The sequence below is a fragment of the Aythya marila genome (genome assembly GCF_965140915.1).
Source record: "Aythya marila genome assembly, chromosome: 6".
Lineage (NCBI taxonomy): Eukaryota > Metazoa > Chordata > Aves > Anseriformes > Anatidae > Aythya > Aythya marila.
The window spans coordinates 31956229-31978589 of NC_139047.1; the positions used below are offsets into that span (position 1 = coordinate 31956229).

Sequence of the window (22361 nt, forward strand, 5' to 3'; positions counted from 1 at the left end):
GTGGCGCCCAGGATCGGCTCTCCCCTTTTTAAAAGGCTCGGTCTCAGCTGGGGAAGGAGCGGCTTTGTCGCAGCCGGGAGGTGGCAGTGTGAGGTCTGGGAAAGCCCCAGTGCCAGCGCCGAGCTCAGGGCTGTGCCCGCTGCTCCCAGCACAAGCTGCAGGCTGCAGGCTGCCCGTGCCAGGCACCGGGGGGGGGCCCTGGGGCATCTCCCCCCTCCTGCAGCCCCGGCGAGCTCTGCTGCGCCCAGGCACCCTGATGGGTGCCACGATGCTGCCGGCATCCATCCCTCTCCGAGCCCTCCTGCCCTGCCTTCCCAGGGCCACGTCTGCATCCTCTCCCCTTGCAGCCTGCAGGAAAACCAGGCACTGCGAGCTGCTTTTGCCCTGCTTGGCAGAGGGCAGGTGCCTGCTGCGCCCCGGGGTGCTGCTGCTTCGTGGTGCTCTGCTCGGCTCCCTGCGTGCGGAGCCGTTTCTGAGCCCCAGGGCTGAGCTGTTCCTCTTGCAGCAGGTACAGCAGAAGCACTGCCAGCTCCTGAGCTCAGCCCGGGGGCTCCACGTGGCTCCTGGATCCTTCTCACCAGGCGTGCAGACCCTTTCCTCCCTTCCCAGTGCCACCTCCCTCCTCCCCAGCTCAAGCTGTTCGCTCCGCTCGGGGTGAATCTGCCTGGTCCTGGCTCCTCGCCGGGATTTTCTCAGCACAGATCCCACAACTGGCATCCCCAAACGGGTAACGTGGGCAGGGGCAGGAGCCTCGCCATCCTCCTAGATGCCCGCAGGAGCCCAGGGGCAGCCTGGTTCCTGTCCTCTGGTTCCTGTCACCCAGAGCCACTCGGCGTGCACTAAGCAAACCCATTAGCACCCGTCGCCCACTTTTCTCCTTTTATTCTCACCCTCTCTACAGATACACTGGGAACAGCCCCCTTTCAGGGTTGGAAAAGCCCTCTTTCTTCTTCTCGAGCTGAGAACGGCCCCCAGATGATCTTGGAGGACACACACGTGTGTGCGCACAGCCTGGTGTGGCCAAAAATCCCTCCAGTGCTCCCCTGCTGCTGCCTCGGCACCGGGCAATGAAGCTGGGTGCTGGTCCTTGTGGCGGGGCTCCTGTGCCTGCAGGAGGGTGGCTGAGGGCGAGCAGAGGGCTCCCCAAATCCTGGGCAGGTTCTCAGGAGCCTCAGCCAGCACATGCGGCACACAACAGGCCTTTTCTTCCTGGCTGTTGGTCCTGGCTCCCAGGGAGGGGTGAAATGGCCTTGGGGCAGGTGGGCAACAGAAGCTATCCAGCATCCCATTAAAACATTTAACACCTGCTGAATCGTGCCATTGTCTGGGAGATAAAGGGAAGGGAACAAAGCTGCTCTCCCTTTTCCCTGCCAGGGTGTCTGCGGGGCTCTGCTGTCCCACTGCAGGGGGGAGCCTGAATCCCCCACCAAGACCCACTCGGGGTGACCCCATCTCCACCTGGGAACGGGAACAGTGCCAGGGGACAGCCCCCTGGGACCCGCTGGGCTTCAGCCCCTTCTCCTCCCATACAGAGCCTTAGGAAGGGCTGGTCCTGCCCCAAGCAGCATCTGCATGGCCAGGGTGATGTCTGGAGAGCAAACCCATGACGGCGAGCTTCTCCAGCCCCTTGGCAGAGCTGGGCAGAGACCCCTCACCCCTGCTCTGCCGTGCCCGAGGTGCTCAGCTGGCTCAGCCGTGGTGCTTTGGTACCCGGGCGCGGTGACTTTTTGGGGTCAGGATGCTGCAGGTGGCCTCTGACGGAGCCAAGAGGTGCTCTGATGTGAGCGTTGTTCCTCACGGGGCGGCACAAACCCATGGCTGGAGTGAGAGGAGGCTGAGCCTGCCCGCATCACGGCCAGCCCCGTGGGTGCGTACGCAGGGGCTCGGTCCCTGGCACTGCCTGCCAGGGAAGAGCACGCGGAGGCAGCTTCTTTCACTGGCAAAACTCCTGGAGAAGAGGGGAAGGGTGGCCGGTGCCAGCCCCCAAAGCTCCTTGCTGTGCCTGGGCTGGGCGGGCAGCCTGCGGGACCCCCCCCCAGAGGCAGCAGCAGGCAGGAGGGCCGGAGCCCGCCTCTCAAAATCCCCACTCTGCCAGGGACGAGTCTCCAAGGAAGCAGAGCTGGGTGGCAGTGGCTGATAAGGATCTGCCCCTATCCCCTTACACGTGGGAATCCGTTCGCTGCGACCCGCGAGCACGCTCCCAATCCAGGAGGGGTGAGGGCGGCCGGTTCTCATGCGCTCCCAGGGGCCAGGACACCTGCAGGTGTCTGCCGTGGGGGTTAAAGCAGTGTAACGCCCTTCCCCACCCGCAAACGCTCCCATCTGCACAAACAAACACACCAGTGCACTCGCACAAAGGAGCTGCTCCTGCCACCGCAGTTGCGCTTCATGCTCTGTTATCCAGGGAGCTGCGGGTGCCAGAGGCACCCGGAGAGATATCCCAGCTCCTGCTGAGGACTGGCAGGGCTGGAAGTATTTCTAGCCTATTTCTGGCCCCCACGGGCTCTGTAACCTCCCCAGAGAGTCACCGTGGGGGTCTCAGCCCACGTTTCCCTGCCCGGTGGCTGTGCAGGCTGGAGCAGCCCGGGGCTGAGGTGACCCCACGGTGAGGCGAGGCGAGGCGCACGGAGAGGGACACGTCCTGTTCTCACAGCGAGCTGGCTGCCGGCCGATGGGGCTGCGCTGGGAACGCTCCCAGAGGGCGAGCACCCAGAGGGTGTTCCATCCAGCTCTGCTCTGCTGCCCAAATCGGGGGGCCGGGGGCTCCTGGGAGTGAGGCCAGCATCGCCCCGCCGTGCCCGAGGTGCCCTCAGCACGAGGAAGGAGCCCGGGGTGGGCACCAGGGGGTCCTCGCCATCAGCCCGGCTGCTCGGGGGAGGCGGTGGCTTTGCTCTCCTGCCCCAGGAGCTCCCCAGGGCAGCCCAAAGTGCAGCAAGGAGCAGCTCCCAGGCGGGGCACCCCGCACCTGCCTCCCCCGGCCCCCCTGCTCCGCCGGCCTGCTCTCCCCTCACCCCTGGCTGCAAAGTGAGCCGGGCAGGTGGGTGGAAAAGTGACAGCTGGTGTTGTTCCAGTGCAGGTTAATGAATGTCTCCTCCTCTCCCCCCCTCCACCTCCTCCTCCTCCTCCCCGCCGCCCGCCCCAGCACCCAGGCTCCTGGCTCCTATCAGCCCATCAGGCTCCCATTAACAAAGGCAGCCCTGGAGAGTTTGCATAGAGACCTGCTCTGCCTCTAATCTAGGTGGGCTAATCGCCTCCCTTGCCCAGCCTGCCTTCCCTGGGTCAATATTTGCTCTGAGCAAACACAGAGCCGTGACAGGTGTGCTGGGGAGAAGGCTCGCGGCGCGCAGCCCAGCCCTCTCGCCTGTCTCTGCTCAGTCACATCTCTCCGGCCCCCCGACCGCCGGCCAGCCAGCGCTATTTTTATCGGGGCTATAAAAGCCCCATCCAGCCGGCGTCACCCTCATTTTCTGCTCGGGAGCCGGAGGGGGAAGGCGAAGCCGCTCACCTGCGAGCTGCCAGCGTGTCACCGGAGCCAGGTGAGGTGCTGCAGCCCGGCACGCCTGGGCCTGGGTCCTGCCAGCAGGGAGCTGGGCACAGGGGTCCCGCTGGGGGCACCCCAGGGGCGAGCACTGGGAGCCCGGAGGACCCCCCAGTGGGAAGGGGACGGGCTCAGGGGATGCCATCCCGGCTGTCCCCTTCCCTAAACTTTCCCCTTTTCTCTCACCTGCATTTTCTATTCCTTTCCATTCCCCTCCTCCATTTCCTTTCCCCCTTTCTTTCTTCCTTCCTTCTCTGTCTTTTTTTTTTTTTAATTATTTTTTTTTTCCACGGTCCCTCCCCACCCCGCGGTGCCCGTTTAACCCGCCCCTGCTCTGTTTGGCTTTCCCAGGCAGCAGGTGTGGAGCATCCAACCGCACGGACTTCACCCCGCCGGAGCTGGCTCGGGGCAGCGGCGAGGACATCGGCACCCGGCCGGGGATGCGGGACGGGGACGGGGCTCCTGGCAGCACCCCCAGCCCACCCTATCCAAACCCGGAGCGACTTCTGCACTTGCCTGGCGTCGAGCCCCACGTGCAAGACCTGACCTGAACGTTTTGTTCGTTCGGCTCGCGTTAGGCAGGTCCAGCCCGTCTGCAAGCACCCGCGCCACGCCGGGGCGGCACGGCCCGTGCGCCACGCGGCTCGCAGCCCACGCCGAGCGTGCACACCCCTGCAGGACGCGCTGGCTGGTTTGCAGCTGGTGCGACCCCGTGAGCGTGCAGCCCGTGGGACACACACGCAGCACGCAGGGTGGCACGGGTGTGAAGCTCTCAGCAGGCCGTGCCCGCGGAGGACACAGCGTGCGTGCACCACGCGCGAGCGCCACGGGATGGGCACGCAGGGCACGGGACCCCCGTGCCGTTTGCACACGTGGCAGTGGTGACAGCTGGCAGTGCAGGCAGGGACAGGCAGGACACACACGCTAGGTGTGCCCAGAGCAGGAGAGGAAAGCCACCCACCCGTGGCACGCTAGGCACACATGTCCCAGCTGCCGGCAGCAGCCTGGCCGTGCGCCCGCCGGCAGCAGGGCGCAGCTCCAGGTAGGTCTCAACGGTCTGCTGGCACCGAGGGAGCCACCGGGGAGGGAGAGCAAGAGCAGGGCAGAGGATTGGAGAGGTCGCATCCTTTCCCTGCCTGTGTGCTGGGCTGCCCGGGCCAGGCACGAGGTCCTGCTGCTGTCCATGCTGCTATGGAAGGGGCTGGGGGGACCTGGCAAGCTGCGGGGGGCTCCTCCAGGACAGCCCCCTCAGTGCCCACCCCACGCTCAAAGCACGCTGTAGGGCTTGACCTGGACTTCTGCTCCCCTTCCTGGCCAGCACAGAGCCCGGGGCTGCTCCTTGTCCTGCGGAGACAGCGGGGAGTCCTGGAGAGCTGGGACAGCGATGGAGCAGCCCAGGATGCACACCATGCCTCTGTGCTGGCCGTGCCTGGCTCTCTGCCTTTTTCCTGAGAGCCCCGAGCAGCTCCTGTCCTGCCCCCAGGCACTCCCCACAGGCACTCGTGCTTCTTTTTTTTTGGCATAGGATCCAGCTGTGCCCAGGGATGCGCTGAGCCCACCGGTGGGTCGTAAGCCCTGCCTGTAGCATCACCAAACACCACAAAAGCTGAGCCTTGTGCGCTCGGGCTGATTCCTGCTGCTTTCCCCCATCCCCACCTGGTCCCCGCTCCCTCCTGGGGTGCCTCTGCAAGGGATGGAGATCAGGCACGTCCCCGAGCAGACGCTTGGAACATCTCCAGCAGGTGTGGGGGGGGGAAAGCATCAAAAAGCACAGGGCGAGGAGCCCCCCCACCCATCTCCCAGTAGCCAAGCGCCCATCCCAGCCCGGGGACAGGCAGCACACGGCGTGCTGACACTGCCCAGAGGCTGCCCATCACGGCCCTGCGGCCGCGGGCTGCTCCGGGCCACGTCTCTGGGCTCTGTCTCCTGCCACCAGGCCTGGCAAAGTTGAAAAGCTGAGAAAGCACAACACACGCCCCGCCACGCACAACCCCCTGCAGCTGCCCTGGGATCAAACAGAGCACGATTAGCAGCGCTGAGCAAAGCCAGACCCCGCTGCCCGCGCTGCTCCAGCTGCCGCACGTGCGTCCCCGCGGGGGCACAGCCCCGCACAGATCCTATCTGGCGCAGCGGGGCACGGGAGGTGCTGCCCTGCCGCCTCGCAGACTCCGGGCTCTGTGGGGCTGCGTGGTGCCCTAGCACAGCCCGAGTCTGGTAGAGACCATGGGGTGCCCCAAAAAAGCCTCTTTGGCTTTTTGGGGTTTCCTGGCAGTGGCTGGAGCCAGACGCAGTGTCCCACAAATTGCCCCCAGCTCCCTTTCCTCACGCACCGTCCCCAGCTCCCGTGCCACAGCCAAGGCTGTGCCAGGCTGGCAGACGACAAGGCACAGGGGAAGCGGTGTCACCACGCGCTGTCCCCCGCCCCACCAGCCCCAAAACGGCCATTTGCATCCCGCGGGGCTCCCAGGGCCCCGAGCTGGGGATTTGCATGGTGCGGGAGGATTTGCATGGTGGGGAGAGCAGGGCGCAGGAGGAGCGCTGCGGAGGCACAGGCGCCCCAGCCTGCGTTTGCATAGAGCTGTGTTTGCGTGCAGGTGTGCGTGCGTGTGCTTGCACACGGCTGCGGGTGTGTGCACGGCTCCGTGCGTGTCTGTGCGCCCTCGTTGGGTGCTGGCCTCACGTGGAGCCGGCCGTGCCCGTGCCGTGCTCGCCGCCCCGCGTGCCGCTGCGTGTGCAGGGCTGGCTGCGGGTGCGAGGAGAGGCGTGTGCTGTTCCTTGGTGAGCTGCGTGTCCTGCCCAGCCCGGATGTTTCGTGCCATCCCAGGATGTGCTAAAGGCAGCCGGCTGCCCTCTGCGCCCCGGTGCCACCCGGAGGGGACAGCCCGGGGACCTGCCGCTGCACCCAGAGCCACCGGGGATGTGTGGGGACAAGCACAATGGGAACCGGGGACTGACCCTCCCCGAACAGCCCACCTCTCCCCAGCCTGTTCACCACGGCTCTGCCATGCCTGGAGGAGATGCTGGGCTGAGCAGGGGCTCCCTGCCCCGGCAAGGTCACCGTGTCCCTGTGCTGGCACCACTGTGGGTGCCCAGCCAGCCTGCAAGGTCTGGGCTAAGGAGACCGAAGCAGGGCTGGGATAATCTGGGAGGTGGGGGTGTTGCTGAGCACCCCTGCTTCTCCCCAACCTGCTCCTGGCCATGGGGAACGTCAGACAAGAGTGGTGGCAGCCTGGCATCCTCCCCCCTGCACCCCCAGGAAAGGGCTGTGAACCCCTATGAGCAAATTGGTTAAGGACTGAGGGTGCAGCCTGCCTGGGGACGAGGTGCTGAGTGGCGTGCTGGGGCTGTCCCCCCTGTTGTGCCGTGCCGGGGAGCCCCAGGGCAGGATGTTCTGTGCTCTGCCATCGCCTGTGCTGCCTCCTGATAGCTGCTGGAGGAGGGGAGTTGCAGCTGCCAGGCTCTCGTGCTGCTGCCTGGACGAGTGTCAGCCCTGCTCGGGATAAAAAAAAAAGAAGCCGACAGCTTTGCTGGTGCCCTGCCTCTGTCCTGCAGCTCCCCAAGGCACCCTCTGTTCGTTCAGGAGTGAGCCTCACCCACTCCTGCCTGGCTATCCCCAGCACAGCCAGCTCCGGAGGTGCTGCAAGGCTTTTTGGGGTCACCCTGGCTGTCCCCAGACACCTGCAGCTCAGGGGAGAGGACGAGCACAAGGCCAGGCAGGACCTTGGCCAGGCATGGGCTGACCTGGCACCTAATGGGTCTGAGGGAGATGGGAAGGGGGAAAACCCAAAGACAACCCAAAGAAACCCAAATCTTTGCAGCCAGCACCCCTACGGCAACCCCCTGGTGCTGTAGGGGGAGCTGGGATGTGGGATCCATGCTTAACCCATGGCACCCACGGGGACATTTGGGGTTACAGGCAAGAGGCTGGCAGCAGCAGGCTCCATTTCAGGTCAGGATCAGCCCCTTTTGGGGCAGCAGGGCCGGGTTTTGTCCCGCTGTCGGGGCCGGGCTGGCGCGGGGCCGCAGCACTTGCCAGCTGCTCGCAGGCAGGCTGTAATCCACAGGCAGGAGGTGAGCAGCTGGCGGAGCCTCCCTGACCTTCAGGTGGGATTAATCCCCATGGGAACAGCGGGGAGCAGGCAGGTGAGGCCACGGCTCCCTGCGGCAGCGTGGGGACCCGGCAAGGCTGCCGGGGCTGGGGGGCACCGAGCGTCCCCAAGGCGCTGGGGACAGCTTGCCACCACGCTCAGGCAGGGCAGGTGATGGATGAGGGGCTGAGCGTGGCCCCCAGGAACCCCAAGCTCCTTGGGGTGGCCGCTGGGGACAGCGGGTGGCCAGCTCCGGGGCGCAACGGGGACGGGCGCGGTGATGCCCGGGGGGACCCCCGTGCCTCAGGGGTTTGTGGTGTGAGTGCTGCGTGTGGGAGCTCATCCCGGGCACATCTGCGGGGCTGTTTGCCACCCCGGGGAGTTTCCAGCTGTGGGGACGGGTGTGTAGGGAAGACGGGTGTGTGGGGTGTGTGCCAGGGCTCCTGCTGCACCAGGGCGCACGGCTGGCAGCCGCCTGGTGGGTGCCCGCACGCGTGTGCCCGCGGCCAGCACGGAGAGGGGGCAACAGGCAGCGGGGTGCAGCGAGCATCAGCTGCAGGGTTCGGGTGCCTTTGGGTTTGTAGGGACCCCACTGGGATTTACGCATCCTCCTGTGGCTGTGTTCAGAGCAGCCCCGGAGGGGAGATGCCTGGGGAGGGTTGTGTGCGTCCCTGCCGAGGAGGATTTCCCCCAGCCTCGCTTCTCTGGGGGAAAAAAAGGAAGAAAGAGGGAGCAGCGGGGCTGGGTGGGGGGAACGACGCGCTGCCCCTGCTCTAATCAGCCAGCCCCTGCAAATAAAAGCCACCTGTTTCAGGCCTGGCAGCAGGAAGCCATCCCCAGAGCAAACAGAGCGCCAGGCAACTGGGAAAAAGGCAAACAGGGGCCGGCACCGGCTCCATCTGCTCCCTCCCGGCCCCAACCCTGGGTCTCCAGCCCCTGGGGGCGACAGCGCAGCCCCGAGTGGGGTGACTCCGGGGGTGGCCGTCCCGGTTGCCAGCCCAGATGCCCACAGGGACAGCGGGAAGGGCTGCCACGAGCCCCAGATGTGGTGGCAGCACCGGGATGGCCGGGCAGAGCCGCGTCCCCTCCTGTGGGGCCGTGCCCGAACGGCTGGGGACCGCAGCGGGGGAGCGACCCCATCCCCGGGGCTGGTGGAGAGAAACCCGATGGGGCTGGCGGAGGGAAACCCGATCTGTTTTGCTGCTGCAGGGAACAGGCTGAGCTGGGAGGGACGCGGGGACCTTATTAAATTAGCCTATGCAGCAGGCCCTGGGCGAGCAGCTGCCCTCCTGCAGGCTCGCTGCCTGCGCCCCACAGCCCCTGTCCCCCTCCTGCTGGGGGTCCCGGGGGCTGTAGGGTGACCGAGCTGCCACCTGGGGATGCTGGGTGGGGATGGGGAGCACCCAGCACCGCCAGGGGTGCTCAGTGGGGCACAGGCTGTGTCAGCACCCTGGGGTGCCCGGGGGAAAGGCTCCGGGCACGGGGAGCCCCCCACCAGCTGCGCCCTTCTGGGGGTGCTGAGGGGGTGTGAGGAACATCCCAAAGTGTGGGACAGGGCAGAGAAGCAAGGATATGGGGCACAGCCTGCAGCTGGAGGTGGCTTTCTCCTCTCTGCCCTTCTCCAGATGTTTTTGCTTAAAGGTTTGTATGGGGCTGCCTGTTAGGGCGCAGCACCGGTGCCCTACAGATCCTACAGCACCATATCCAGCATCCCACACGCTCCACAGCACAGCTCACACCCCATATATCCCACAAAACCCATTGCAGGGGCAGGGTCTCCATCACATACCTCACAGTGCCCCCCACCCCGTAACCTCAGGCTGTCCCCACACCCCACAACACCCCATAACACTGCCCCACACCTCTGCTCTGCATCCTGACCCATCCTCCCCCAGGCGATGGGGCTGTCCAAATCCACCCCACAAGAGGATTTGTCCCCCCACAAGGGGGACAAATGGGGACGTGAACGGGGGCAGGGAGGTGGACGGAGAGGTGCGGGGGACCCAGATGGATGGACCCCAGCGGGATGGGGTTGGGGTTTGGGGTGGGGAATCGCTGCCATCCCCAATCCTTCCTCCGCCCTCTGCTCCCCCCGCAGCTCCCATCCAAGGTGGCGCAAGCGGAGGGGGTGTCGTGTGTGTGTGTGTCCCCCTCGCCACCTCCTGTCCCTCTGCTGCAGCCAGCTCCAAGCGCTGCCAGGCTGCACCCTCTGCTGGGGACAGGAGGCAGCGGCAGGGGACAGCCGGGGGGGGACACGGGGGCAAACAGCAGGGAAAGAGGTGCTGCCGGTGCCTGGGGGGGACGGGGACACGAAGGTGACCGCGGGTCCTGCTCCCTGCTGTCACCCCTCGGTCCCCAGCCTTGGCTGAGCAGGGGACGGAGCCGCCAGGCGCAGCCGTGCGGGGACACCGCGAGGAGCACTGCCACCAGGACCCCCGTTTGGTCCTCAGCCAGCCCTGGTGGGGCTGGGGATGTCCCCGTGGCACCTCTGTCCCTGCTCTGGTCCCCTCCTGCTGTGTGCCATCCCCTGCCTGGGTGGGAGGCGCGGGGACCCTTGGGCACGGGGACGCGCCCGGCGCATTGCAAGCGAGGAGCGGGCGGCAGGGCACGGGGCTGGAGGAGGGGGGGCTGCACGGCTCCCCGAGCCCACACCGGCCAAACCCTGGCAGTGCCACGTCCTCACCCAGCTCCTGGGAAAGGCAGCAGCCCCTAATCCCCGTGCCGAGCGGGGGCATTGTGCGGGGGCAGAAAGGAAAGCGGTGCGTCAGGCCCTCGGCCCATTGTGCCCCTGAGCCCCTGCGCAAACACAGCCCGGCTCTTGCATTGTCAGCGCTGGGAAGGGGGGGAAAACGGGGGGGAGACTCACTCGCCACGCTGCCTGAGTGGAATGGACAGCGGGTGGGCACCCCGGCACCCCCCCACCCCGCTGACACAGCGCCTGCCCCCCCTGCCACCCCCATTTCGCCTATATAGGGCCCGGGGAACAGCCGGCCCCCGGCACCGCCACCTTCGCCTCTGTGCCCTGCGACCGAGTAAGTACCAGGCTGTGAGCCCCCCCCATGCACAGCCGCTGCCATGCCACCTCTGTGCCCCCCCCCAGGAAGCCCCCGACCCTTGTGCACCCCGGGTGCGGGGCGCTGCTCTCCCTGCGTGGGTGCAGGGGGGGTCAGCCTGGCGAGAGGTGCTGTGATTTGGGGTCACGGCCACCCTCCTGCTGGGTTCGGTGAGGAGGGTGGCAGCACCCGGCTAAATCTCATCACGGGGGGGGGAGCAGAGAAGTGGTGGAAGCCCCCCGGGCACCAGGGGTATCAAAAGGAGAGACGGAGTGCTGCGAGTGCAGCGGGAGGGAAGGGGGCTGGTGGCACGGGATGGGGACGCCCTGCCCGGGTGACGCCGGGGCTCTGCCCGCAGCCGAGCTCCCCGCATGACCAGCGAAGCCATGGACACCCTGGGGCAGTACAAGATCACGGTGTGGGAGGAGGAGAGCTTCCAGGGCAAGCGCTGCGAGTTCCTCATGGAGTGCCCCAGCATCATGGAGCGCGGCTTCCGCAAGATCCGCTCCATCAAGGTGGAGTCGGGCCCGTAAGTGCACCCCCCCTGCACCTCCCCGGCACCTTCCCTGCCACCGGGCTCCCCCGGGGGGGACTGCTCGGGAGCTGGGATCATCCAGCTCCTCCCTGGGCCTCACCGTGCAGCCTCCCCGCCTTGCGCCGTGCCTCGGTTTCCCCGTTTGCCGAGCGGGGCCGCGTCCCTGAGTGCCACCCCCCCATCTCCTCTCCTCTCCAGCTGGGTGGGCTTCGAGTACCCCGAGTACCAGGGCCAGCAGTTCATCCTGGAGAAGGGCGACTACCCCCGCTGGGAAGCCTGGAGCGGGAACAGCGGCTACCGCACCGAGCACCTCCTCTCCTTTCGGCCCGTCAAGTGCGCCGTGAGTGGCGGGGGGCTGGGACGGGGACAGCGGGGACAAGGGGGTGGGTGTGGGACGGACAGGGGGACGTGGGGATGTGGGACGGAGGGGTGGCTGTGCGCATTGGCTCCCTGCAAGCATCCTGAGACGAGCTTCGGGTCCAAAACGCAGCCCCAAACCATCCCAACTCCTGCTCCGCGCGTTGGGGAGCCACCTCTTGGGATGGGATGGGGTCCCCATATCTCACCTCCCCCCCCACAACCCTGGCTTTTTGGGGGGAGCAGAGGGGAGCTGAGGAGATGCTCGGGGTGCATCCTCCTCCCCCCCGGGGTGCCCGAGCAGGCGCAGCCTCTATCTCTCCATCTGCAGCGGTGCGGGTGCTTGCGATGCCGGCATGTCTGCGCCTCGGCGCGGGGCGCATCGTCACCCCCCCCAACCCCCCCAACTTTTAATAATCCCCAGGCAGATATGCTCGGGCTTTAATAAAGGGGCCGAGATAAGATCGCTCCTTGCTGGCAGGGCTGCTCCGCGGTGCAGATGGATGCGCATGGGGGCTGGGAACATGGTAAGGGGGGGGGATAGGACGGGGAAGGGGGGGACAGTGCGCATCGCTCAGTGTCCCAGCTGTTAACTCCTGGGTTCCCAGCGCCCAGCCAAACCCTACAGAGCTTGGGGGGGGCTTTTTCGGCAGCCTGCCTTGCCCTGCAGCCTCGGGGAGCGGGAGGATGCTGGGGGCAGGAGCCCGTGTGGGTGCAGGGGATGTGGCTGCCCTCACCAAAGCCTGGTCCCCCCCCCGGAGCTACGCTTGGGGACCACAGGGACACAAGGGCAGCATCCTCTGGGTAGCCTGGGGGTGTCCTGGCGAGGCTGAATCACCCCCCCTGTGGGCTCACAGCCTTGCAAAAAAGCCGGGCACAGCCCCGAGGTGCGCCCTGGCGTAAAAAAACCCCAGTGCCACGTCCCCAGCCGCCCCGCTGAGCCCAGCCCCGCTCGCCCCGCAGAACCACAACGACAGCAAAGCCACCCTGTACGAGGCCGAGAACTTCCAGGGGCACAAGTTCGAGCTGAGCGACGACTACCCCTCGCTGCAGGCCATGGGCTGGGGCAACAAGGAGGTGGCATCCATCAAGGTCAACGCTGGAGCGTGAGTCCTGCTGCCGGGGAGGGGCGCAGAGGGAAGGGCGTCGGAGAGCACAGCCCCACGGATGGGGGACCCCAAAATGAGGGGCCCTCCCCTTGGAAATCCGCGCCCTGGGGGTGTTTCTGTGCTCCCACCGTGGGGACGGAGAGGATGGGAAGGGGGAAGGTGGGAGCTGGGGCTCTGAGCCCGGGCTGTCCCCGCAGGTGGGTGGCGTACCAGTACCCGGGCTACCGGGGCTACCAGTACGTGCTGGAGCGGGACAGGCAGAACGGCGAGTACAAGAAGTACAGCGAGTACAGCAGCCAGGCCCACACCAACCAGATCCAGTCCATCCGCCGCATCCAGCACTGAGCAGGGGCAGGGCGCGTGCCCCGCAGCCCCCCCCCCCCCAGCTGCCGTGCCAGAGACCCGTACCTGGTAGCGAATAAAGGCATTTGTCAAAAAAAAAAAAAAAAACAAAAAAAGAAACAACAAAAAAGCCAAAAAACACACAAAAAGGGGTGTTCCTGCCTTTGCTCTGCTCCTCGGGGGCTGTGGGACCCCCCCCCGTGGGGCAGGGTGCCTCCACCCTGGGCTCTCTGCACCCCACCTGGGTCCCCTGGTCCCCATAAACTTGGGGGGCGGAGGGGCTACAAAACGGCTCCTACCCCTCGGATGGTCCAGCTGGAGAGATGGGGGCATGTTGGCCTTACTGGGGGGGGGATTTGGGGGGGTCGTGGTGCTCCCAGGGTGTGTGCTGGGGAAGGTGACGGCCACAAAGCCTTCGGGCACCAGGTCCCCAGGGTGGGAGAGGGGTCCCCAGTTGGGGCAGCGCTGGGGGTGCTGGCTCACAGAGGGGGTGTCCTGGGGGGTGCTGGGGGCCAGCAGGAGGGGGCGCAGGGCAATGTCCCGTTCGAGGTGGCAAAACCCAGGGCTGGGGGGACGTGGGGGCAGGCGAGGGGGCTCAGCTCGCTGCTGCCAGCACCCTGGGGGCCGGTTCCCCCGTGTCCCCCCCCCCAGCCCGGCCACGCCACCACATCCGTGCCAGCATCCGGCTCCGGCTCCGCCTGGGCACACCGGGAGCCCCACCCTGCCTCCTCCTCCTGCACCCTTTCCCAGCCTCCTCATCCTCTCCCATCTCACCCCCCAAGCTGTCCCGGGGGTGCACAGCTCCCCTCGGCACCCCAAGGTGCCCCCCACACCCGGGGCACGGCAGAATCACCGGGTGCCGGGGTACCCGCATGGGTGGCCTTGGGGTTGCGCCCAGGGGGACGTGGGGCTGGGGAGGGCCTGGGATGGGTTTGGGGTCTCAGCCACCCCGATATCGATGTGCACACCCTGTACCCACACCCCCCTGCATGCGTGCACGTGCATAGCCACGCGTGTTGCACGCGTGAGCTTGCACACCAGCGTGCACCCCCCGTGCGACCCGTGCCAAGGTGCCAGCGCCCCACACGTCCCCCCAGGGCCACGCTGTGGGGCTGCGTGGCCGCCACCAAGCCTTTCCCAGCCCTCCCCTGTCCCCACCCCGCCACGGCCCCACGCAGCCCGGCCTCTCCCCCCTGCACAAACACATTCCTGCACACCGGCCGGGCTGCGGCCAGCCCAAGGCCACGTCAGCTCGGCGCTCTGCTCCACGCCGCCGGCACCGCAGGTGAAGCTGTCCCGGGCTCCGACCCCCAGGGCTGACACGGGGGAAGATCCGGGAGGGGGTCCCAGGGAAATGTGGGGGCTGCTCTGCCTTGTCCTCGGGGGGTGAGAGAGCTGGGGGGGGGGAATCAGGGGGCAAACTGCCCGGGTGCAGCTGTGGGTACGGTCCCCAAATCCCTCCCTCCTTGATTTTCTTTCCCCATCCCTTGGGTCCCCATCCTCCTTGCCCCTCAGCCCCCAGGCCGCCCCCAGCCCCCAGCCCCATCACACCCCAGGTGTCCCGCAGCCCCCCACACCCAGGGGTCCCCATCTCATGCCCCCAGCCCCCCCCTATTTCCATCTCCCCCGGCCCTAACACTGCCCAGCACGTTCCCTCTGCCACGCAGGTTCCCTGGAGCGGGATCCTCGCCACCGGGGCCAGCTCCCGAGGCTGCCGGAGGGGAGTTGTGGTGGCCGTGCCCCCCGTCCCCACCCCACCCCGCCGTGTCCCGGGCTTGTTTTCCGTTGCCTGCGGTTTGTTGCAGTGACTCAGGCAGCGAAAGCAAGTCTGGGAGGCTGCGGAGAGGCTGCACGGTGTGTTGGGAGGGGATCGGGGGGCTGGAGATCACCCTAAAAAGGCTGGGGGAAATTTGGGGAGGCGTACAGGGGGCTGCGCTCATCTCTCCCCACCAGCATCTGCAATCTGTCCCCGATGGGGATGGGAATTGGGGTGGAGGGAGGGGGCTGGCTGGGCACCCCCGGGAACCCCAGTTTCAGCCCGGTTCCCAAGTAATAACCATGGGTCTGGCATGAGCGCGTCCCCCTTCCCATCGGGTTCACGCCTCACGAGGAACATTTTGGAGAAATCCTGCCGAGCCTGGAGCCAGAGCTTTAACAGACATCAGCGAAACGCCGCGGGAGGCTTCGTGGGCTGACCACTGGCTCAGTCCTGGCCGTGGGGATGGAGGTGGCACTCGGAGGTGGCCCCGGTGGCCACGGGTGTCTTTTGGGAGCCAGCTTGCCCCAGCCCCTTTCCCTGCTGTGAGTTTCTCCCCGAGTCACCCTCCTGTCCTCGCAAGGCACCCGAAACACCTCTGTCCCTGCACCAAGCCGGCCAGAGAGCGCTGGCATCTCCTGGAACCCACAAAGCCCGATGGCAACAGGACCCTGCGGGTTCGGGACGGTGCGCGGAGCCGCAGACCCTAACCAAGAGGGGCCAGAGGTCGGGACGGGACCGGGGACCCCAAGGATGCGCCAAGGCCGGGGGGCACGGGGGTGACGCTGGGGGGTGACACGGGGACGGGGGGGCCGTGGGGAGGCCGTGGGGAGGCCGGGGAGGGGAGGCCGGGCCACGGCGGTCTCCAGGCAGTGCGGGAGCCCCGCTCGCAGCCGGGATGGCAGCGCCGTGTTTGCCAAGAGTTAAGGAGGCGGAAGAGGCAGGAAGCGGCCCGAGCCGCTCTCCATAGAAACCCGCGGCCGTGATTAAAGTCTGATGCGGGCCCGATAGCGGGCTGGGGTAGGGGGGGGGGAAGGACAGCGCCCGCTTTAATTACAGCGGAGGAAATTGCTGGAGCCGGGGCCCCGAGCCCCTGCGAGTTGCTTGGAAACTCCCCCCCCCCCCCTCCCCTACACCTCCCGCCTCCCCCCCCCCGGCCCCTGCCCGTCCCCTGCCCGTCCCGCTGCCATTTATTCGCCATCAGCTGCTCCCTGATAAAGTGGAATAATAATAATAATAATAGGGGCAGGAATATTAAAACATGCAGCCCGCGGGCCGCCCCCACAGCTGCCATGAGACGCGGCGCCGGAGCGGTGCCACTGCTGCTCAACATGTACCTGCCAGGTACGGGCGGACCCCCCCCCGCACTGCAGCGCACCCCGGCCCTCGCCCGCCCTGCCCCGCCGTGGCCCCGCGGCCCTTCCCCAGCCCCGGCGCCCACCCGCCCACCCACCCATCCCTCCGTCCTGCTTTCCGTCCCCTCCGTCTACCCAACGGCCCTTCCATCGCGCCGTGCTCCCGCCGCCCTACCCGTTGCCTGCCCGTCCATCCTTCCACCCTTCCACCTCCGCCCGCCCTTCCCTCCATCCCTCCGTCCACACGTCCTCCCTCCTCGCCCCCCGCCACCCGCCTCGCCTCCTTTCCACCCTACTTTTCTTTCCCTTTCCCCACCCGTGCGCTCCCTTCCCTCCGCGCTCGTCCCTCCGTCTCCCCCGTCCAGCCACCTCCTCCCCGCAGCTCTCTCCCTCTCTCCCTCCCGCCGCCCTACCCCAGCCCGCGGGATTTTCTATTCCTATTTAAAAGCTTCCCCGGCTCTGTCGGAAATCGGATTTCCTTTTTCCTGGACGCGTTTCCTGGCTTCGCCGCGGCGGCGGGGCAGGCGAGGGGGAGCGGCCGCCCGGGGGTGGGCGCCGGGGGGTCTCGTTCCCCCCCTCACCCCTCCCCAGCACCCGCTCCCCTTTTCGTCCCGCAGATCCAGTCGGGGAAACTTTGTTCAAAGACGGCAAGAGCCAGGCGTGGGGGTCCCTCAACCCAGGCGTGCAGAAAGGTAAGAGCCCCCCTGCCCCTTCCCCACAGCGGCAGGGACCCCCTGGGCACACGGAGCCCCCCGCGCCCCGTGGCCAAGCCACCTTCCTCTCCGCGTGCCCCATCCGTCGGGGCTTCCAAAGCTCAGGCCGGGATGATTGACACCCAAAACCAGACGGGGAAGGGGCCGAGCCCCCTGACAGCCGTCCTGGTGCGCCAGCGGTGCTGCCAAAGCCCCATGGGGCAGAGCACGGTGACCCCGGGTCCCCCCCTGTTGCTCCGGGAATATCTGATGGAGAGGGGGCTGCCGGCCAGCCCTGGAGCTGAGAGGGCTCCTCGGGGCTTGGGAGAGCTGGTTCGGGGAGCAGGAGAACGGGGGTGCAACTGGGGAGGGGGCTGCTGGGGCACGGGGTGGCTGGGAAGTGATGGATCCCCCGGGAGCTGGAGCCTCCCCCTGGGAAAAGCCATCCAGGGACACGAGGAGCAGCCTGGAGCCTCCTGGGGGGGCGTGGGGTTATGTGGGGCCAGCACCCGTTCACCTGCTTGGAGAGGGGATAGGGCTCGGGGCTTGCTCTGAGCTGCAAAAGGGGAGCCCTGGGTTCGGGGTGGGAGCAGGGCGAGGCTGGGGCTGGGGGGGAGCCCTTTTACCTCCGCATTGCGGACTCTGCCCAGCCATGCCACGAGATCAGAGCCTTTTAGGATCGCTGCAGGATCCCCCGGGGAGCCGCAGAGGCAGGACTGAACCTCGCCACCCCACCCCACCCCACCCCAGCCCACCCCACCCCACCCAGCCGCACCCCCAGCACGGGGTGGGCGCACCGGAGAGGGGAGAAACACCGAGAGGTGCAGGGGCCGAAGGCGTGGGGTGGTTCCTGGTGAAGGCAGGGCCTCGGGGGGTCCTGCAGCGGGGTGGCTGAGCGGGGCTGGGGGTGCGGTGACCCCAGAGGGGACAGTTCCCCTCTGGAAATGAGGGACATTGGTGCCTGATTCAGCCCCACGGAGGGTCCCGTCTCACCTGCTCTCACCTTCCCCTGCACCCGCTGGGCAGCCAGGGCTTGGCTCGGGGCAGCATTGCTCCCTGGTGTCAGCTCCCCCGGGGGGGATCCGTGCCCCTGGAGGTGTCCCGTGGCACCAGCCCATCTGTGGGGACCCGGGATCAGGCCCCGCTGCGGCTTCTTTCGGCCTCCAGAGCCCCCGTGGGGTCCTCTCCTCCTGCCTCGGGGCGCAGGATGCCGCAGGGATGCTGCGAAGGAGACGCCAGGATGCCAACACCCGCGCCCCGAGCGCAGGAAAAACGCACCCGGGGGTGGGAAGGGGGGCGACGTGGCAGGGGGCGAAGGGGCACATCCCGTCCCCGTGCCCTGACGGGGAGCTTTGACCTCTCCGGGGCAGGCAGCGGGCAGATCCAGCTGTGGCAATTCCTGCTGGAGCTGCTGTCGGACCGGGCCAACCTCAACTGCATCGCCTGGGAAGGCACCAACGGGGAGTTCAAGCTGATCGACCCCGACGAGGTGGCGCGGCGCTGGGGCGAGCGGAAGAGCAAGCCCAACATGAATTACGACAAGCTGAGCCGGGCGCTGCGCTACTACTACGACAAGAACATCATGACCAAGGTGCACGGCAAGCGCTACGCCTACAAGTTCGACTTCCACGGGCTGGCCCAGGTCTGCCAGCCCGCCGCCCCCGAGCACGCCCTCTACAAATTCCAGGGCAACCTGGCCCCGCTGCCCTTCTCGGGCATCTCCAAACTCAACCTCATGACCTCCGGGGTGACGCCGGCTGGTTTTTCCTACTGGCCCGGCTCCAGCCCGTCCCTCTACCCCGGGCACAGCCTGCAGCCCTCCGCCCCCTTCAGCGCCGTGGCAGCCTCCCACCTCAACAACATGAACAACCACTACCATTAGGGGCTCGGCCGCTCCAGGAGGTCCCCGTCCCCACCCCGGTGCCGTCCCCGGGCGCTGTGGGGCTTGGGGAGCTCGGCGGGTTTATTAGAGGGGTGCAGGGGGGTGGGATGCTGCGGCTCTGCTGGCGGTGCGGTTGAGGTTTGGAGAGGGGCGCGGGGTGGCCGCGGGGCAGTAGGGTTTCTTCTCCCTGCTGTGGGTGGTTGGAGGGCAGAAGGCGTCTGGATTTTAGGGTGAGGGGGGAGCCACGGTTGTGGGAACACACAGGGATGCCTAAAAGAGGGGCGTGAACAGGAGGGAAAAGCGTGGGTCCTTCCCCAACCACCCCCCAACCCACAGCCCCCGCTGGTGCTTAGCTCTGCCCCCAGCCCGTGCCCACCCTCCTCCCTCTCCTCACCTTGCCCGGGGGTGAGGGGCCCTCCCCGCAGCCCCTTGGCCCCCCCCAACCCATCTCCAAGGCACGAGGCTGGGTGGAGACGGAGCAGGAGAAGGGACCCGAGCAGGGCTGGGAGCGCAGGGCACCGAGGGGTGGGCCTGGGGCTCTCCCCCCACCCCGTGCCCGAGGAGGTGCCCCCCTTCCAGAGCAGGACTTTGAGCCAGTGGCTGGAGAAGTGCCGGGCTCTGCCAGGCAGGGAGGGATCTGGCTTCAATAAAACCGAGAGGTGCTGTCACCGTGTCTGCTCGTGCGCCCAGGGGGCTGGAGAGGGGGGCGCAGCCAAGGTGTCCCCCGGCCCCATGCAGGGCCACCAAGCCCCAAAGTGCTCAAGGGGACAGCTCAGCCTGCAGCTGGGTCCTGGGGGAAGCCCCCAGCCCATAGGGGAGGTGGCCAGCCCCCCCAGATCAGGGCAGCCCCATGGGTGGTGGCTCCGTGCTGACCCCTCTGCGTCCCTCCGGTGTCCGGTCACACTCGTAGCCCCGCTGGCATCTGCTCAGCATCATCCTCGCTGCCCTAATCAGCTTAAGGGAGGGGGAGCTGATGGCAGAGTCTCCTCCGGGGAGGGCACCGGGGACTGGTGCTGCCGGCACGGAGCCCACGCGTGGCACGGGGGGGAAGGAAGATGCAGGGGGGGCGGGGGTCCCTTCTTCTGGTGCCCCTGAGCCCTGCACAGGCTGGTCCTGAGGGGACCAGCTGCAGGGCTTAGGTAACAGCGTGACGCAGGGCAGGACGGGGATTAAGGGATGTGGGTCACTAGGAGCTGCCCCCCCCGCCACCATCCCGCTCCTGTCCCTCTGCCAGTGCCCGCGCCGGGGAAGCCCAGGTGAGCCCCCAGCCCCAAAAGCTCCCCGCTGGATCAGATCTGGGGGCTCCACACCGCACCCCGACGCAGCGGGCTGATGGTGAGGGTTTGTCCAGCTCTGCGCTGTCCCCAGAAGCAGGGAGGTCCCCCCTCCCTGTCCCCAAACGCACCCGGCGGTGACGGCAGCCGGCAGGAAGGTGGGGGCACCCACGCAGGACCCAGCGATGCTCTGCCCGAGGATGCAGCCAGCATCGCCATGGCAACTCGGGATGCTCCCAGCGCACGCAGCCCCCTCCACATCACACTTTTTTTTTTTTGGGGGGGGTTGTGTGAGGAGCATCGCCCCCATCCCGGCGCCCTGGGCTGACCCTGCCCAGCAGCAGCGCTGCTCTCATCGCTCCCCCGACCCGTGGCTCGGAGCAGACTGCAGCAAAATCCTGCCAATGGGCGAGCGGGGCCGAGCCCGGCACGGCTCCGGTGGGCGGCAGGGACCGGCCCCGGGGTGCTTGGCCCGGGGGGGTGATGTGGGAGCATCGCCCTGGGCAGTGGGGGGCTCGTGGGGGGCACAGCCCGGGTGGCTCGGTGCGCCCACCAGACCTACCCGCTCCTCCCTGTGCCCAAATACACGGCACGGGGAGGGATCGGTGCCTCACGGAGGTGGCTGAGAGGATGAGGATGAGCTGGAGGGGGGGCACAGCGCTGCCCCCCAGCTCTGCTGCTCATCCAAAATGTGCCCCCAGTTTGCTGGAGGATGGTGCTGGGAGCCCTGCGTGGGGGAACGGGGTCCCAGAGGGCTCATCCTGCGCCGAGCCGGGAGCAGAGCACATGGCCTGGGAGCTTTTTGTGCTGCTTTGTGATTAAAGGCAGGAGGAGGGTTTTTTATGTATTTTTTATATATATATTATATATCTTTTTGTCTGGCTTCTCTTAGCCAGCAGCAGGGCAGGGCTGAGCCTCGCCTCGCTCTCAACACCTTGCCCAGGAGGCGTGGGGACCCCTGTGGTCCCCCCACATCCTCCCAGCCCCACAGCAAGGGATCGGAGCGGGGGTGCTGAGGAGCCCCTCTCCTATTTTAGCCGACGTGCATCATTCCCCGTGACGTGTATCGAGCCCCTCTCCTATTTTAGCAGCTCCCCCATCACGCGTATCCTTCCCCATGCTGCCCAGAGCCTTCGCAGCAGCGCCAGGTCCCGTCTGCGCCAGGGAACCGTGGGCTGGCCGCGTCCCCACCCTCCTCCCCCCCCCAGCTTTCCAAATTCCCACTCCTTTACCCTCCTCCCCGCCCCGCACAGCACCCCCCGGCAGGCTGCTGACTCACATCCTCTCTCCAGGCGCCACCTCCCCTCCGCCTGGCTCCCTGCGCACGCTTCGTGACTTAGCGGGGCTCTGCAGGAGCAGGCACTGGGGCTCCAAACCCTCCAGGGAAGCAACCCTGGGGTTTCCCAAAGGGTGCTGCTCTCCCCCTGGCATGGGGTTGGGGTGCTGGGGTCTCCCCGAGGCAGCCCCTGGAGCTGAGGGGTGCTCGTGGGCACGGCCCCAGCGCCTCCTGTGCCGGGGCTGGGACCCCCCTGTCCTCCCCAAAGCACCACCTCGCTGTGGCTGCTCTCCCCCTCACCCCATCGCCCAGAAGGAAGGGAAGGAGGCCAGCCAGCACCCGGGTTTTTGGGCAGGGACCGCTGGGGAGCTCCTCGGTGCTGCTCCTGCCCCGCTGTGGCGCTGAGACCTTGGGCCGGACTCCGCCGAGGGCACGGGCTGGGCTGCGGGGAGGACTGGATTAAGGCGCTAATGCCAGATTAAGCTGTAACGCAGGACTTCTGACGAGGGAGAGGCACCCGCTCCAGCCCTGCGCCCCTCCAGGGCTTCAGCTGTGTGAGGAGCTGGCTCCTCGGGGTGGCACGGGGCAGGGAGAGGGGCAGCGCACGGCCACCGCTCTGCTGCGTGTCACAGCAGGGCTCCCAGGCTCTCCCCACCGGCCCCAAATTCTCTGGGGCCAAGCAGGCATCCGTGGGGCTCACCTCCACCCAGAAACCCTCCCCGGCGCAGCAGAGCAGCAGCTCGAAGCCGTGATGCCCAGGCTGCTCCCGCAGGGGCAGGCACCCTCCTTCTCCAGCTGCCCTCAGGAGCACGTTATCCATCATCCTCGCAGCCCACCTGGGCACGGGTTCAGCTCTGGGCAGAAAAAACCCTTTTTTGGGGGGCTACCAGCCCTATGGCTCATCCCCCCTTGGCCTGGGTGGCAGCAGGAGCTTCCCGCTCCCCCCGGCAGCGGCACGAGGTCCCCTGGGGGAAGGGAAAGGCAGACATCTCTCCCCCCAGCAAGGCTCCGGCTGAGCCACGCTGCGTATTGAAATGCACGGGAGCACCCGAGCTCGTCTCTCATTCCTTGACATTTCCAGAGACTCCAAGCTGGCTTCAATTA

At 67.2% G+C, this 22361-nt stretch overlaps 2 protein-coding genes across 2 annotated transcripts; both read left to right on the forward strand.

The window, feature by feature from the left end:
* Window positions 1–11050: 11050 nt before the first annotated feature.
* On the forward strand, window positions 11051–13057 carry CRYBA2 (crystallin beta A2; the record flags this gene model as incomplete). The annotated part of the gene is made up of 4 exons (XM_082764063.1): window positions 11051–11208; window positions 11413–11554; window positions 12535–12677; window positions 12878–13057. 4 exons carry the CDS (start codon window positions 11051–11053, stop codon window positions 13023–13025), a joined length of 591 nt encoding a protein of 196 aa, XP_082620189.1. The 3' UTR covers window positions 13026–13057.
* Window positions 13058–16070: 3013 nt separating this feature from the next.
* On the forward strand, window positions 16071–18711 carry FEV (FEV transcription factor, ETS family member; the record flags this gene model as incomplete). The annotated part of the gene is made up of 3 exons (XM_082762865.1): window positions 16071–16122; window positions 16751–16825; window positions 18196–18711. 3 exons carry the CDS (start codon window positions 16071–16073, stop codon window positions 18705–18707), a joined length of 639 nt encoding a protein of 212 aa, XP_082618991.1. The 3' UTR covers window positions 18708–18711.
* Between the last annotated feature and the right edge of the window lie 3650 nt (window positions 18712–22361).